This window comes from Centruroides sculpturatus, unplaced genomic scaffold, assembly GCF_000671375.1.
Source record: "Centruroides sculpturatus isolate CEXI.00-Female unplaced genomic scaffold, Cexi_2.0 scaffold269, whole genome shotgun sequence".
NCBI lineage: Eukaryota > Metazoa > Arthropoda > Arachnida > Scorpiones > Buthidae > Centruroides > Centruroides sculpturatus.
The window spans coordinates 334,910-353,360 of NW_019384601.1; the positions used below are offsets into that span (position 1 = coordinate 334,910).

An 18,451-nucleotide genomic window follows, 5' to 3' on the forward strand; every position below is an offset into this window, starting at 1 on the left:
CATCATACTAAGTTTTGTAGATATTAGATAGCATTGTTTTTTGTCATTGGGAATTATGAACTCTGCTGGTTTCATTCACAAATTATATCACTTTTGCAGTTACTTAATGACTGTAGTGTACCTTGTAAAGTTTTGTGCTAGAGTTTGATTGTTATACAGAAAAATTATTTTTATATGTAGTTTCATTATTCAGGCTGAAATTTTTTAAAAAACTGAATAATCAAAACTGTCTTGTAATTGCTTTTCTTTTGTAATTAGGTTAATTTTATTAACAATTTTTATTTTGCTAATCAGAAAATGTTAATCTGTATTGAAAATGATACATAAAACAAATTTCAGTTACATATGGCAACATATTAATAGTAATGATTTCAAAATGTAGCATATAATCAGAAACTACACAGATAAAAATTTTAAGTTCTATAATATATTCTGGTAAAAAAAAAATTGGAATATGAACTAGCAAATGTATAATAATATGATAAAAATTATTTATTAATGTGATTAGAACATACACATTTGTTTATTTCTATGAGATTACAATTTAATACACTTAATGTATTTTAATATTTTTATTTTTTACCTTTGTAAATTAAACAGTTTTAAATTAGTTTCAATCGATTTGCTTAATGATGATATCTGATTAAATACAGTTGATTGAATTAAGAATGAGCTGATTTTCATTCAACTTGCTCTTTGATACATAATAAGTACATACTGTTAAATCATTTTGTACACCAAATTTTTCAATTTCAGACATTTTCAGTTGACAGAAAAAGCTTTCATCTACTATATTGTGTTACTTTCAGCCAATTTTGGTTTCTGGTAACATCAAAATCATTCACAAAGATAATCTTTGTTGTCTGTTTTTTTGTTTAATGTATGCTTTTAACATCTTGAATAATGTTTTATACATTGTATTCATTTACTACTACAATAAGAGATTTTATAATATTTATTTTTATAATTTTGGGAACTCCTTTCATAACATGCAACTGTATTGTTTAACTTTTCGACATTAAATTTTTTCAAATGAAAATTTTAGGAATGTATTCTCTTTGAAAGTTGAATCATGCCATACTTTTTAAGTATTCAATGATAAAAATCTAGTTTGTTTAAACAAAATTTTAAATATTATATAAACAAATTTTTTAGTTTTCTCTTAGTGAAAAATTTTTATACTTTTTAATTTTATAAGTAATATAATAAAATTTATTAGCCATTACAAAATCATAATTCATTGTAATTACTAGTAAATAAAATTTATTATTAAAATTGTTGTTTAAATTTTATTTAGGGAATTGAAGAATAAACAAAACAGAAATTTTAGAGCTCAAATAAGAGGTGATAAATATCAACCTATCCCACAAAAACTTTCATTTTCTGATATTGGAGAGGTTAATAAATTTTCATTATGTAAACTTAAGTATAAAAAGTAATAAATTTTAATGATAGAAATTAATTTTTTAATATATTGAATAGCTTGAATTTGTAATCTTTTAACTGTTTTCAAAATTAAAAATAAGTTATTCCTGCTTAGAATTTTATGTTGTAAGTTATTAAGTGTTATATTTTAAAAATTAATTTTTATTCAACAGAAGTAAAGTTACAGGTGAAATATTTTTATGGAAAATAATGCAATAAAAGTAAATTATAGAATTTACTTTTATTGCATTATTTTTCATAAAAACATTCAAAGAAATTACATGTAATAAAAATTAAATAATCAGTTTTTAACAGCATTTATTTGCTGATTTGATCATCTCAGTTTAATCAAACATTATCAAGTATGTTAGAAATAAATCAAGTAGAATTTTAATGACATTTCAATTATATAATAATGGTTTTCAGTAATATTGAGTTTTTCATATTAGTGTATCTAATATATTTTAATTTAATCATAACTTTCAATATTGTCACAGACACAATGATACAACAAATGTAAAATACTATATTTATTTATATAAAAGTAAATAAATAAATGTAAATGTTTCATTAATTTGAAATTACTCTGCAGTCCTTGCAACAATAATAACTGAAATAAAATACTTGCAGCTATTCCTATAATTAAATCAATTTTTTTTATCAGTTTATCTGACAAATTAAATTTTTAAATTAATATAGGCATGTTCTAAAACAATAACATTTGTTTTAATTTATCTTGAATTCATTTGCTGAAATGATTAGTAAAACAGTTGAAATTAATGTATTTAGTTTTATAATAAATATGAATAACTGAAATTGTATATAAATCTTTGAGCTGAATATAAAGTAATTAATCTAATCCAGTGATTTCCTACTGGTTTGCTACAGCACACTGGTGCATCATGAAGCAATTCTGTGTTGTGAGATGAATTAAAGCATCGAATTTTAGAATTTGTAAAAGCATAGCAAAATGTGTTTCAGTATATTATTTATCAACTATATTTCAAAAGTTTGTACCAGTAAACTATTATAGAAAAAGTATTAAAGAGAGCTTTATTAGCAACATTTTGGCTGGTCCAGTGATATTTAATAATAAAATGTTCCGTAGATCCAAAAAAAAGTTGGGAACCATTGATTTAATCCATTTATCTTCTTTAAGTTAATTATATTACAATTGTTGGGCTAAATATTACATTTATGAATAGGAAAAATTATGTTGGAGCTTTTTTATTTTTGTAAATCTTTAATTAGTTTTTTTTTTAGAGTTTTATGTTATGGACAGGTTTTCATATATCATAGAATATATATCTAAAAATCTTTAAAAATAATATATAGTTTAAAAAATTCAAAATTTATTTGTAAATATGTCTCGAAGACACCTACATTATTATAGCAGAATAAAATCCCCGAACTTGATTTATTTTTATTACAATCTTGGTTTCAGAGTTAATATTTAAATTATTATCTTGTATTATAAATTCAGTTTTATTATATTTTAAATAATTTAATATTTAATTTTATACTTGATTTAGGCTGTGGTATGTCTGCAGATCCAGAAAAATATTACTCTTCATTTGATTGATTCAGTTAATGAGCTTGGGTTCTTTTTAGTTTCATTTAGCAAAGCAATAGCAGAAACTCCTTATAAGTAAGTTTATTTTCTTTTTTAATTTAAAATATTTAGTAAATAACATGGAACTTCAAGTCATAAAATTTATAAGTAATAAAATTTTTGGAAATGTATATTAAATTATAATTAAAAACCATATTTATCTGTCTTTAATTAATTAAATTCCTTATATATAAAAAAAATTAATTTATGTAATTTAAGTATTCATATCATTAAAATTTCAAAATACAATAAAAGTTAAAAATAACTGTGATTTCAAATTAATAGAAAATATTTGTATGAAATTTATATTTTACAGAAAATAAATTTTATTAATGATAACTGATAAAATTAAAGAAGAACAGTTACAGTTTCACACAAAAATGACTAAAAATTATACTTTTAGTCATTTTTACACAAGTCATGTAAGAACTATCACATGAAAACATATGAAAGATATAAAATATTTTTAATATGATAATTTTTGTATGACTGTCATTATTTTATACAAGATAATTTTCATGCATCTTAGAATGTAGTTAAGAATCTCTGATTTTTCTCAATTATTTCTCTTTATAACTATTTTAATTTTTTGCTGATTTTCAAATTTTGGCAGAACTATTTCTCTAAGTTCATGGAGCACCAGTATTCCACTGCTCTAGTGCAGTGTTCCCCAAAAGGGACAAAATTATTTGTGGTCAAAAGTAATTTTAAAGTGTAAAATTTCAATTGTAAACTGAGGAATTTTTGTATTTTTGAGCACTGTTTTTTCTTCATTTGAAGTTTAAAATATAGCAGAGAAGAGTGAGTGAATCATTCAAGTAGTTTTAAAATCATAGATTTTTAAAATGATTTTGCTAATTGAATGACCAATTATTTTATATTCAAATAACTCATCATTATAAATTATATATTTAAAAAAATTCTGTTAAGTGTTACATATCAACCCAGAAGTGCAGAGATATCAGCCCTGCTTTTTGATTATTATACTTTGAATAGCAGTTTTGGATTTATTTGGTTTCAATCTTAAAAAAATAAATATAAGGTCATAAATTAATGTTCTTGATATTTAATATTTTATTATATAGTAAGAGTTAATTTTATTTTTTAATAGAAGAGAAAGGCAGAATAAGTTTTCTTGGTATGCAGAAGGTGATACAAACAAATCTGTGAAAGTAGTCGATGATGCATCATTATCAAAACTTTGGAAACAACAGATCGAACAGTTTGCATTAGTAAGCAAAGACGTTTCGGAAGCAATTGTTGTTAAGTATCCAACTCCTCAAACACTGATACAGGTAATTTTTCTAAATAAGCTAAAAACAACATAAATTTATAATTTAAAAAAATTCATCTAAAAAAACAACAGGAAAAAATCAAAAGTTCTGTTAAAGAAATTTCAATTAATTGCTTACAATAACCATATTGATTGAAAACAATATAGTGCCTTACAAACCTTTTAACATTAGCTAACAAAGCTGGAAAGATGAGATTTGGTTTATTTGAATAACTCTGTTTTAATGATTAATATAACATTGAAAATTAAAACAATGATAATTTCATCTCTCATTTCCAAGAGGAAAATATCTATTGTGTTTTATGTAAGCATGGTCATTTGAAAGAATAATTTTCAAGGTTTTTTTAATTCACTGAGATTTTTATTTGTTAAAAACACTTGGTAAATTTTGCCTTATTGATGAGACTATGTCTTGTCTCTAAAATCGCGCTGCTGTCAACGGCTACACACCATAGTGGTATGAAGGAATACATGTCAGGAGCTGCAATTTGGCACAGAGTATTTGGTGCCCAAATCATGTGCACATAAAATAAATCAGACTTGTAGGAAGTCAGGGGACTGAGAACTGGGTCAAAATAAAATACAAAATGCTGAGACTGTTTCTACAAACAGGCAAGATTTGCACATGCATTACTCGTGTTCTCTGAGACATAGTCTCATCCCAAGAATGGCTTCACCGTTTTACTTGTTTGAAAATTAACCTCTTAACAAAATTGTTAATGATGTAATAAACTTTTTTTTTGTTATATCTGAACTTTTAAAAACTGCTCTAAAAAACAGTGTTAAATAAATGAATATATCACATTGATAAATTTCTATTAAATTCAAGTAAATACCTTTTTAGTGATAGAAAATATATTAGAAATGTAAACTTGTGTTCAAAATCTGTTAATTTTAAAAGATTATATTAACTTAATTCATCAAAAATATTTTAGTATGTTAAATATTTTTATTTCAACGAATATAGCAACTATTATTGATAGTTTTTCTTTCTACTTATTTTTAAAAAATTTTATATAAAATAACATTTTTCCATTTCTTCAGACTGCTATTCACTAACTGAGCATGTTAAATACCATATTTACTCACATATAAGATGACCTCGCATGTAGGATGAAGTGTGACTTTAAAGATCAAAATAAAAAAAATTAGATTTATTAATACAATTGTAATTTTATTTTGTTTAATCACAAGTAAAATATCAAATGAACGTAAATGCATACATTGTCCCGCAAAAATTACTAGCATTTTAAACTTTAAGAAAAAATCTTATAAAATTGACAGCATAATTTGTTCATGTAAAGCTGGACAATCAGAAACCCCTTTTTTTGTCAATTCTTAACAGTCGAATCAACTCTCTGTTGATTACACTTATGAGCTTCTCTGAATTCTGATTTCTGAATAATCATCTTTTTCACATTGGAATGGATTAAAACTTATATTGGGCTCCTGTGTGATTTTGGGATTTCAATCTGGAATTCAATTCAAAAGCTTTGCTTTTTCTATTGCTATTCATCTTTACTCTCGACAATATACAAGAACGATTCAAATGAAATTTTATAAAATACTTATGTTTTTAAATACAAGAGGGTAAGTATCTGGTAAAAAATGCGAATTCACAAAAATCATTTGCAAAAATGCAAAGAATCTTTCACTCGTGTATAGNAATTTTTTTATATATTTTAATTGTTTCTAAAGGTGAAAACAAGATTCCTAAAAATATGTAAATAAATAAAAAAAACTTGACTTCTAAAAAGCTAATTATTATGTTCTTTACTATTAAGGAGTTGCAAGAAATGTTGGAATTTTTTCTTAATGAAATTTATCAATTCATGATTAATTCTTTAAAAAATAAATTTTTATATAACATGAAGATCAAAGATATTTGTAACAATGCATATTAGCTGGCTTATCTTCATTTTTAGTAGTATTTTAATATATTTTTTATGTGCTTGTTTGTTTATAAGTTATAAGGTAGGAACATTAAAAAAATCCTGTATATACACATATATGCAATTGAAAATGTCTCTACAAAATAACAATATATATGAATGTGTATATATATACATATATATACACACACACACACATACACAAAAAAATTGCAGGTACTCTTTTATGTATTCAGTTTTAAAACTGAATGTTTTCTGCCCATTTATTACTGGCCAAAAAAAATTCCTCAAAATTAAAATTTGAGGATTTTGATTATATTGTGAAAAGATCATTTCTTAAATAAAGTTACCAAAATTTATAATTCAGAAAAAAGAAGTGAGGTCTGTTCCGTAGAATAATCTGTAGGAGATTTAATTAAATGACTATTGCCATTTCTTTCACTTTCTGAAGTGGGACTGCTTTTAGAAATGATAGGTAATGTGTGCATTTCTAAATTTTTTGAAGCACTTGATTCATTTGGTTCTTGTACTACATTAATTACTGATGCTTCACTTGCTGCTTCCAAATTTCCAGTACTGTTCACTCTGTGTGTATTGCATACCCGTTTTGTTAAACTATTACTTGATGATGTAAAATTTGGCGTATGAGATAAAGTTGCTACTTCAACACTGGCACGTCTAGATGGATTATCTTGAGTTGAATTACAAAGTCTAGAATTAAATATTGGCTCTGGAATGTTTAAATTTGGGCCAACAGTTAATTTTGCAGACTTCACTGGAAGATTTGATGAAGTATAAACTGAATTACACTGATCTGAATTATTAGAGACTTGTGGTTGAGAAATATTTAAATCATTTTCCCACGCATTCTGAAATGGATCTTCAAGAGTTGGATCAAAACGTTTTTGTCTTTCCATAAGTGTTGCACGAATTGCTGCCAAATATACTGATCGAGGAATTTTCATGCATAGCATATCTGACATTGCTGTCACTGTATAATCTGGATTAAAAAAGAATTTTGAATTTGGCATATCTGGACTATGAAGTATACTTGGAGTAGATCCTTGGGATTGTAGATTTGGTTCAACTAGAAAAGAAATGATTAAATATTCAATTAAAGATAAATTATAAAAAGCACAGAATTATAAAAATGTTTATAATATACTTTTAGAACTTCAATAATAAGAATACATGCAATATTAATGAAAAATTAGTTTTGTTTTAGTACAGGTAACCCCTGTATAACACGGGAGTTATGTTCCAAAAAATTGCCGTGTTATGTGAATCCGTGCTATACAAAACGAGTATGAAAAGGGGGGTTAGGTTCCAAAAATTAAAAAACATGCTATTATATTTTCATAATTAAGATAAATATCTTTATTAAAATTTTCTTAAGAAGTAATACATATTAATATAAATTAAACAATGTTTTCTTTTTTGCAAGATATCCTTATCCTCTGAGCATTTTTCTGCATTATCTTCAGATCCATGTTCTACCTTTTGCAAAAAATATGTTATTTTAGATTGCTTGCTTTTAGTTAAAAGATCTTTATAAATTTCCTTATATGGCACTTATGAAGAATAAAGCAAGTATGGAATAAGGGAAAAACATCTGGCCAAAAGCAGAAGCGTCGAGATCTGGCAACACAAACAAGTTTCGAGAAGGACCATGTGTATCGACAGAAGTGGGAAAAGAAAATTTACATACTTAAGTACTAATAGTTCACAAAAATTATGCAGGAAAATCTGATAGTACGTATGTGCTCGAATAAAAAATGTCAAATGAGGTATCTTTCACACGTTGTTTTATTACGTTTATTGTTGTACAGGGATTTCCCTAATTTCAAATTAGATAAAGTTCACTTTTAATAGTTTTTATTACTGTACATTTCATGTTATATGAGGGTTTTACCCAATTCTTGAACCGTGTTAGAGTAAATCCATGCTATAGAAGTGCCATGTTATATGAGGGTTACCTGTATATCATACATATTAAATCCACATATTAATAATATACATGTTAGTTTATATCATTTTATATTATCCTGCCATAATATCTGACTATATATTTATTTAAAATCTATATTAACTGAAAAATTACTAAGGTATTCTGTAATGTTACAATTCAATATTCAATCTTTATGGAGTAACCTTTGTTAAACAGAAAGAAACACAAGCAATTTATTTAAGGTAATCAAAATTGGATTCTATTGGAAATGTTTCCAACCTATGGCTTGGCTAGCATCAACAAAGTATGCACAACTAAAATAAAGAGTCTTCAAATAATAAATAAATTCCAAAATAAAGTAATAGAAATAAAAAGTATGTATGAAATACATATATTATAATATACAGTATATAATATACATAATATAATGAATATGACTGAAATCATATTATATATATTTCTTTGATGTATGTAAAACTTCGTTATTTCTTTTATTGGTTTTTAATGAACTGAATTGTTTTATTGGATTGAAAAGAATTATATCCTATAGAAATCATTTTTGCCTTAGATGCAATGATAGAATGTTTTTCCATATTCTGCCAACATAGTTTGATTCAAATATATATTATATTTCAAAAGATAGACATTCTTCATTCTTAGCAAATTCATGGCTTAATAGTTTTGATATCAAATGCACACAAATATTTTCCAGAAATACAGATTTCATAAGTAAAAATATCATTATTATCAATGCATGGCAATTTCACAATAAAGGTATGCCTATCATCAAGCATCAAAATCTATATTATCATGATATCATTCATAAATCAAATTCTTTTATTTTCTATTAAAAAATTTCACAGAAGAAATAAATAAATTAAACAAGGATCATTAATACAGATAAATAAAAAATACAGTGAAGTGCTGATAATCTGAAAAATTGATTAACTGAAATCAACTTCAGAGAGTAATTTTTCTAAAAATTACAAAGTTTTTATATAATAACAATTTCCAGTCATCTTCCATAGGCCTGATACTGAGTTATCTTCTTATCAATGCTAGTGTTAGCTTTTATTTATTAAATTACAAGTAGAAATACATCAAATGCTTCATTGTGCATAGGTATAGTGAAGCATTTGATGCTTTAGAAACAGCAGAGACATGGTTAGAAATGCAATCTGAAACAGATTTTTCTACTCTCATGACTATCAAGTAAGCTAGGGATTTAACAGCATTAAAAAAAACTATGTAATAAGTGACTTTTTTTTACAAAAAGAACTGTAATAAATAATTTTTATGTGAGTATTGTACTTACTATTGACTTAATATTAATTTTACTAACACATATTTTTTACCTTGAATTCAAAGTTTCATCAATGAATCGTAGATTGCAATAAAAGACTAATGCTTGTTTTTAATAAATTAGGCAATTTTTTNAAGGGCTAAAAGCAATTTTCTGCAATGTTACTAAGAAATATAAAAATTACAATTGTAATGTTTTTAAACATTAAAATTTAGGTTAGTGTTAGAATAAATGTAAGAAGTGACATACTATACAAAAAATACTACAGTAAAAATGAAAATAATAAGAATCATCATCGAACTAGAAGTTTCTTAGTTATAATTTTCTTGCAATATGTAGAAAACATTCTAGTATTGTAATTTGCTAGCATTGACACAATACCACATGCCAGTTTGAAATCTTATATAGCTTTGTCTCTCTAATCAGAAACTGCATAATAGCTCATTATTGTTAGAATGTATCCATGTTATACTTAACATAAAAAAGCAGCTTCTTGCTCTCTCCAACTGTGCTACGACAGCTGATCATCCCACATAATGCAGTATTTTTATCTGATAATTGTGATATAATTGGTCTTTCAAATCCACTTTTCATTTTAACAAAAGTTATCTAACAAATTTTTTGTTTAAGTCCAAAAGAAAGAGTTGACTCTATGAAAGATTTGAATATACTGTATATATATATTTTTCAACGTATTTTGTGACTTGTCTTATTTGATTGAGTTTTTTGATTTTCAATAAATTTAATGATGATTATTTTTGAATTTCATTAAATAAAATATAAATTGTTGTTAAAGAATCTTATGTAATTTTTGTAAAATTTATTATTTTTTTTCATGTAGGTTCGTAGAGGATTCGGTCCCCTGGCCACTTCTAGAAACGTTGGTCCCGAATTATCTCGAAAAATCTTCAGGTTTTTTACGGAAACCGACGAAAATGTATTATTGTGAAACGAAATTATAAATTAATTCCTTTTTTTATATTTTTTAATGATTATTAAATAGTTCATAATAATAATAATAATCATCATCATCAAAGTAGTGAATCATTGAGGAAAATTATCATCATTAAGATCGTGTCGGCTACTTTACTGAAATAATTAAAAATTGTATAAAAATATTTTTATGAAAAAACTGTACAGTGAATAAAATTGTATTGCTTTTTTATTTATTTTTACTTTTAGTTCTCGAACACGAAATAATCAGTCAAAGCGTAACTCTCTCTGTTTTACAGGCACCACGAGGGCCTTTCTCCGTACCCGTGATTAGATCGACCAGGCCCACAATAAGGTGGCCGAGTTCAACTCGGACACCACCTTCCAAAAAGTGATAAATTTTCAATTTTTCGTGTCTCTCTATGCTTTCGACACAGAAAAAAGTGAAGCTATCCCTTTTACAGCGTGTCCAAAGTATTTTGGGATTACACTCAAATGCACATTTTACTTTCTTTTTCGGCCTGGAGATAAATTCGGACCGTAATGACATTGTCTTTGAAATAAGTGAGCTGGTCCTCGGATGACACGATCTTAGAAGTAAAAATTAGTGATGCAACGAATAGTATATTCGGCCAAATACTCGGCTTGATTAACGCACGTACGAAAATTGGCGCGCAAATCGCATTATGGCAAGGATCGCGCACCCTGCTCTCTATTGGCCCGCTGTCAATACGCTTCACAGTTGTAGCGGAGAGACACGAGCGTCATGGCAGTATGTGATTAGTGATGATATCAAATGTGGATAACAATGAAATGACCTATACGTGTAAATAACGGAAAAAAACAGAGAAGGACCGCGAAGAGAAAATGTGAAAATAAATATGAAATTGAGTTGATAACATAATCGAACAAATCGAGACAGCTTATTGGCGCGAAATTTGCAGCCGTCAATGCCAAATAATTGTTCTCATAGACTTCGGAAAGCTAAATGCTTGTAATGAAAGTCACTTAACGTGCACGGGCGAAGCCTGGGGCCTTTCGGGCTACCAAGATGTCTGGAACTTCAGTTGTGATAAATAATTTTGTACAATGAAACAAAAAAGTTAATTTAATTTTCAAGTTTATAATAAGGGATGATTTCATAAAAACGCTTTACAGATCATTAATTATTATTTTTTTCACATTTTATGACCTAAGTTTCGATCTAATGTGCTCTTTTTTCACACCTTTAGGGTTGAATTTCGTAAAATCTTTTCTTAGCACGCATAAACTTTACAAAAGGAACACACACACCCTCAAAATTTTAAGTTTCTAGCACCAACAGTTTTGGCTCTGCGTTGGGCTGCTTATCCTATCAGGATTTGTTCTTTTATATACGAATTTATAGACGACTAAACTACATAAAAAGTAGTTTAGTCGTCTATAAATTCTAGTAGTTTATAAGTAGTTTATAAGTAGGCAGTTTTCATTTGATTAATTACCTTTTTTGGATATCTTAATAAATAACTTAGTTATATTACTTTTCCTTTCCTTTTCCTAAAGAAAAAATTGCGCTTTCTCGAACTTGAAATGTATATTCAGCATTAATAAAAGTTACCAAAATGATTAATTTAGTGTGTTTTTGTTATTTCTTACTCTTGTTTTTAGGTATTCGGTATTCGTCCGAATAGCGAAACATAGGCCGAATACCGAATAGTAACCGAATATTCGTTGCATCATTAGTAAAAATGAATCGTCACGGTAAATGGTTGAAGCTATCACGTGATTTTGATGTCATTATTATTGACAGTCTAAAAGCATACGACAGCATTACATAGACTCAACATAAAACGTCCCGGCATCGATAGTACAACTTCTGTTTAGTCGTATCGTCAACAATGGACTTTAATTAACTGCCCAAACAAATTTGAGGACATGGTTTACATTATTACCAACAATCTGACACTTATGGTCCCATACATGTCGGATTACTGAAACGGTACTGTAATAATAAATAGATAATCATCTATATATCCGAAAGAAAAAATTTTATAAAACAGGTATTGCACACTGCGAAATTTCTGAAACGCCTTCAATCCAGAATAAATTACTAAAAGAAACTCGAAATTCCCGAAGCCACCAGTATGATTTTCCGGATGGATACAAATAATATGAAAAAGTGCTTTTAACGTCGCTAGTCTCGTGATAGAATCTTGCACTGAAATAAACAAAAAATTCTGGACAAGTGTTTAAATTTCTCGTCAAGACGCGATCATATGCCAAAAACGATAAAAACGGGATATCGGCTTTCTTGAATTTTTGTAAATACATCGACGAATATGACTATATTCGTCGATGTATTTACAAAAATTCAAATTAGGAAAGAACGTTCTTCATGTCGCTAGTTTCGTGACACTATAATGCACTAAAATGTACCAAAAAATTGTGGCTAAATGTTTAAATATACAGGGTGATTGAGATGTGACAAAATTTGAAAAAATCAATAACTAAACTGTTTACATTAAGATTACGCGGTTTTCACAGAAATGCTTAGAAAATAAACAAGTTTTTTTTTATAATAAAAATTTTAGCACCAAAGTAGTTACATTTTTTTGCCATAGGGCTTAAACTAAGAACATTTTTATTTTTACAGCATCATCTAAGGCAGGAAATGTAACTATTTTTGTTTTAAAATTATTATTACACCTAAAAACATCTGGCTTATTTTTCAGCATTTCTGTGAAAACCGCATCACCTTATTTTAGATAGTTTGTTAGTTATTAATTTTTTAATATTTCTGACTTTTGAAACACCCTGTACTTCAGCGTCAAATTGTAATCGGCAGGATAAGCGATTTAATTTTAAATCGAACGTGAATGAAATAATTCAGCGTTTGGATATTAAATGCCGTTATAACGATGCACATAAGAGATTAGTTTTGCTCTTTTGTTTTCTTGTATTTATGCGGGTACTGTACTACTTGAATCCTACACCACTGCTAGAATTCTAATTAGTTCAGTCAGCTTCTTTTGTCTATGCTAACTTTCTACTAGTGACGTCATTGCTTCTGTCTCATCATAGAATTTGCAAGACGGCTGATCGTGCTGGACTATTTTTTTATAATCACCATAAAATTATGATAATTATACACCCGCCATTTTTAAAAACGATCAATCTAACTTGCTAACACAGAAGACTATTCAAGGATACACAGATCACTTCTTAGCTCCTGTTTGAAATATCTGCTGTATCAAACTAGTGACCAACTGAATAAAACGATTGAACACTAATAGTTGGATCCAGTTCGTGTATGACCAATGTGATGGCTGCAGGAAGTTTTCTTCGCGTGCCTCACCACCCTTGTTGCATTGCCAAATCAAATCAAACCGATTTTAATCATTTTTAATATAATCTCAAAATATATTTCTGTCAACTAATTTTTGGGCCACTCGGTATTTCATTATCCGACTTCATCTTTTATAATATAATAAAAATAGTGCACAAGTTTATGGAAATCATAAAAAAAAACTTCAACATGTGCATATTCACATCTACATAGAATAAGTATAAAATAATACATGTACAGCCCATAAATTTTTTACTTTAAAAGTTTTTTTTTATGACTTTCAATGTATTAATTTGTACACTATTTTAANTTATATGGCGAAAAATACGGTATATGATATTATTATCATTTAAATAACTATTATTATTGTTGAAGGCATATAAAGAATGCAGTACGAGAAAAGAAGCAGAAAATCTTTTGAAGAACATTCAGGTTAGTTATCAGCATTCAGAATTGTTCTTTAATAGTTTTAAGAACCTCTAAAATATTTTTATCAGTTAAGTAATGTATTAAAAGAGTTTCAGTAAGTTATATTAGTCCATGTATGTATATGTACAGTACACATACATGTATATGTATATGTATATTGTTAAAAATAACTCCATGAATAGGTAATAGAGAGTTTATTTAAAAATAAGAAAAAAAATATCCTTTCATTAATAACATTAATAGTAAAAAAAAAGTTTTAAGACTATTCAAAATTTACAGCTATTAGTTGCTGTTTAATTAACTAATAAAATGAAAGTATATATTTCTAATGTAACTGTAAAAAGTTTCTGGTTTAGACACACAAAATTAGTAAGTTAAATTGATATTATTTAACTCTCTCCAAACAATGAATTATAAAACTTTAAATATAAGAAAGAATAAGCATAGAGGAATTATCTTCATTTTCCTTACTTTCGTAAATGGAGGGATCACTTCGTATGGATTGTTCAAATGAAACTTTGACGTTATACTTTATTGTTTGTTTATTAGATTTTACTTAACAATGAAAGGAGAATAAGAATAGTAGTTACAAAAATATTTGTTTTTACCATTTAGACTTTTATCATAGATATTGTCTGCATACAAGAACAATTGCGAGTTTAATTTCTCTTCAGCAGCCTCGTACACATTGTTATCTGAAATGAAACTTCAGTTCTTTGGGAATTCTTTTAGGAGTTTAATTAGGAATTAATTATTTAATTTTGAAGGTTTTTACCCCTTTTCATTGTAATTTGGTAAATTAATAAAATATAATGTTCTGTTGCTTGGCATAAGCTTGCTGAACATACCTGGAAAAGTGTTTGAATGAATGTTGGTTGACAAAATTGAGAAGCTGACTGCAAAGCAAATATGGAAAGTGGTGCATTGTGGATTTATGAAAGGAAAGGGGTGTGTGGACAGATCTTCACATTGAGAATGATTGTGGATAATGTTTGAATGTAGGTAAAAAGTATTTGCAGTATTTGTTGATTTAGAGAAAGCACACAATGGAGTGAATTGAGAGAGAAACTGTGGCAAGTATTATGTGATTATACAGTGAGAGGTAAACTACTTAGAGGTGTGAGCAATGTTTGAAAACAACAAAGCATGTTACTTTTACAACCGCAATCTGACACTGTTCTGGTCCCATACATGTTGGATTACTGAAAGAGAGTTTACATGGGAAAGGTGGACGGAAAGCACAGTAGGGGAAGACAGAGAAAGTCTCGGTTGGAATAAATGGATAAGTATCCAAAAGAATGTGTGTTGAGTTATAAAGAGAATGCAGGTAAGTGTTAGAAGAGGCACGAGTATGTCTGAAGCAAACGAGGTGTGTCCGGACAGGAAAATGTGAAAATTGCCAAATAGATTGTAAGATTGTGGTATCTTTTTGACTGCTGCTCACCCTTTTTTGGATTATGCATAGGAGGATACGTATGTATATGTTACCGGCAAAGTTTGAAATCTGGCATTCTATAAAATGCCTAAGTATTGTATATAATGCCTAAAACTAGCCAGCAATCTATGAAATGATTCATATTTTACAAATTTTCTAGGCATTCTATAGAATGTCAAATGAGAAACCGGCAAAGTATGAAATATATCTCCGATTCGTTTCGAATATCACGTGGCAAGGAATGTGACTTTTAATGCGCGCCTCAGGCTTAGAATTTGTCGGTTGCACTTTGCGGTTTGTTCAGGAGTGTCAAAATACGCAATTTTACTTAAATTTGTTCAACAAAAAATTAGTTTTTTACTGTGCTCCATGAAAATGGAGGAGCAAGCTGTAATGTTGGAGAAGGTGTCATGGTCTATAAACGTGAAACAACGATTCGACGATAAACTGTTCAAAATTCGAGTTAATGCTGCAAAAAACAGTATTTTCTTAACCGAAACTACTTACCAGAAGTTAATAAATAATGTACAAAAAGTCAAAATGACTACTGAGAAGGAACCCAGGGACTATTGGTTGCTGAATCACTATGATGTGATGATTGTAGAAAACAAAAGTAAACTCATTTATCTTGTTAAAGAAGGCGTCAGTACTATACAGTATTATGTCATGAACTCAGAGTTATTTCATGTACTTCATGAAGCTCATTTGGCTATTGGACACGGAGGACGTGATAGAATGGTGAGAGAACTTTCAACCAAATACAAAAACGTTACATATCATGATATTGAACTGCACATGACCCTTTGTGAACCTTGCCAGAAAAAACAGAAAGGTATTAAAAAGGGCATTGTTGTGAAACCTATGATTTTTTTTAATTTAATTCCCGTTGTCAGGTAGATCTTATTGGCTTTCAGTCTCAGCCAGATAGAGAATACAAATTTATTATGGTGTACCAAGATCATCATACAAAATTTGTGATTCTTAAGTCTCTAATGTCAAAAAGAGCTGAAGAAGTAGCCTACAACCTAGTGGACATATTCTCATTGCTTGGAGCGCAATCTATATTACAGTCTGACAATGGTAGAGAATTTGCCAATAATGTGGTGACCAGCTTGAAGGAGTTTTGGCCAGCACTGAAGATCGTCTATGGGAAGCCTCGCCATTCACAAAGCCAGGGTAGTGTCGAAAGAGCTAATCAACATATTGAAAATATGTTCTGTACTTGGATGCAGGACAACAAATCTGACCGCTGGAGTGAAGGACTGCATTTCATTCAATTTATGAAAAATAGAGCTTATCATTCTGGGATCAAAAGAACACCACACTAAGCTCTTTTTGGCTGAAAACCTAAGGTAGGCTTTACAATGCCTTTTATACCAGATGTTTTAAAAGACATAAATATAGAGGAGCAGCTAGAAAAAGTAATAGAAAGCGTCTAAACAGTGGAAAAAGGTGAAACTAATCAGATTATGCAAGGAAAAGAGCCTGTTTAAAAAACATGGATGAGATTATAGTTGTTAGTGAATTAAACCAACATGATGCTTACTGAAGGGATTTCTGTTTCTGTTTGTGTGTTTAAACACACACAAACAGAAACGGAAATCCCTTTGGAAATTTTTTGACAACATTTTTTGCATGCATTTCTGATACCTGTTGTGTGTGTTTAAACACACACAACAGGTATCAGAAATTTTTTGCATGCAAAAAATGTCATCAAAAACTTCATACCTTCTGTGGCCATGCTAGTAAAGATGATGAAATGGATATTTTGTGCACCCTCTGTTTCAAAACTGAAAATGCTATTGAAGGTAAAATAAATTCTAAAATCAATCTGGAAATACAAGCCAAAAAAAGGAAAATGAATTCAGAAAAAAAAATTTCCCACTGCTTCTTTGGGAACTACTGTGCGAGTTCCTATTCCTGACATCAACAAGGGGCAAGGTGATTCGCACAATATATTGAGAGTTTTAATGAGTGTGACAGAGGATGGTTTCTACAACTTGGAACTTCTGAAGGAATTTTAAAACAAGTATATGCGAGATCACAATTCACTTTATGCCCTAAGAACTTGCTTAGAATTGAAGATATTCCTGGCCATGAAATTCCTCGTCGGTCAGTTGCAATTGCTCAGTCCAGTGGAAGCGGCCAAGGATTCGTCAAATGTATGTGTAAAACAAAGTGCCAAAATATGAAATGTCTTTGCGTGAAAAATGCAATGAAATGTAATTCAAAATGCCATTCAAGCCTATCATGTTGCAACAAGTAGGTTAATTTTAATTTCTTATTTTTTATATGAAAATTTTGTTTCCTTTAATTAATAAGAAAGGCATAAATTTTGTTTGGAACAACTTTCATTTTTCTTTACAAATTTTGAATAAATTTTTTTAATGGCGCACTCATTATTTTTTCAGAATAACATTTGTATTTTTGAGGAATGCACGTCATTTATATAATAGCCTTATCAGAACCTTTTTTCATACTTTGCCTAAATAGCATTTGTCATTCTATAGAATGCCTAGGTATTATATACAATGCCTAGGGAAAGTATGTAATAATTCTCATATTTCATAGATTGCCTAAAAACGCCAGGCATTATATACAATGCCTAGGTATTCTATAGAATGCCGGCTTTTCATACTTTGCCGGTAACATATATATATAAAGTAAAGTAGAATTAATTGTAACATATTCTTACATCTTATAAGATATCTTGAATTTGATCCAATTAACACCTGTAATATAAATTCCATTTAAAAATAATGTGATTACAAGCATATTGCAAGTATAATTGTTAAAATCAATTTCTTATCAGTATATTTTTGTAATGAAACATGATTGACCACATTTTGAATATA

At 28.3% G+C, this 18,451-nt stretch overlaps 3 protein-coding genes across 5 annotated transcripts in view; 2 read left to right on the forward strand and 1 right to left on the reverse strand.

Moving 5' to 3' along the window:
• Positions 1–14,232, forward strand: part of LOC111625000 (crossover junction endonuclease EME1-like) — a 36,109-nt gene extending 21,877 nt beyond the window's left edge. For all 3 annotated transcript variants that reach the window (XM_023368009.1, XM_023368012.1, XM_023368010.1), the window contains exons 7-10: positions 1,298–1,397; positions 2,958–3,073; positions 4,149–4,332; positions 14,108–14,232. In XM_023368009.1, the coding sequence (XP_023223777.1) occupies positions 1,298–1,397; positions 2,958–3,073; positions 4,149–4,332; positions 14,108–14,215 (508 nt within the window). In that variant the 3' untranslated portion in view covers positions 14,216–14,232. The remainder of the gene's footprint in view (positions 1–1,297; positions 1,398–2,957; positions 3,074–4,148; positions 4,333–14,107) is intronic.
• The window catches only part of LOC111625001, a 41,910-nt gene continuing 29,488 nt past the window's right edge, over positions 6,030–18,451 (reverse strand). The window contains exon 3 of the mRNA XM_023368013.1: positions 6,030–7,310. Within this exon, the coding sequence (XP_023223781.1) occupies positions 6,580–7,254 (675 nt within the window). The 5' untranslated portion in view covers positions 7,255–7,310 and the 3' untranslated portion in view covers positions 6,030–6,579. The remainder of the gene's footprint in view (positions 7,311–18,451) is intronic.
• LOC111624989 (KRAB-A domain-containing protein 2-like) lies at positions 15,972–16,924 on the forward strand. Its single transcript, XM_023367998.1, has 2 exons — positions 15,972–16,334; positions 16,490–16,924. Exons 1-2 carry the CDS (start codon positions 15,972–15,974, stop codon positions 16,922–16,924), a joined length of 798 nt encoding a protein of 265 aa, XP_023223766.1.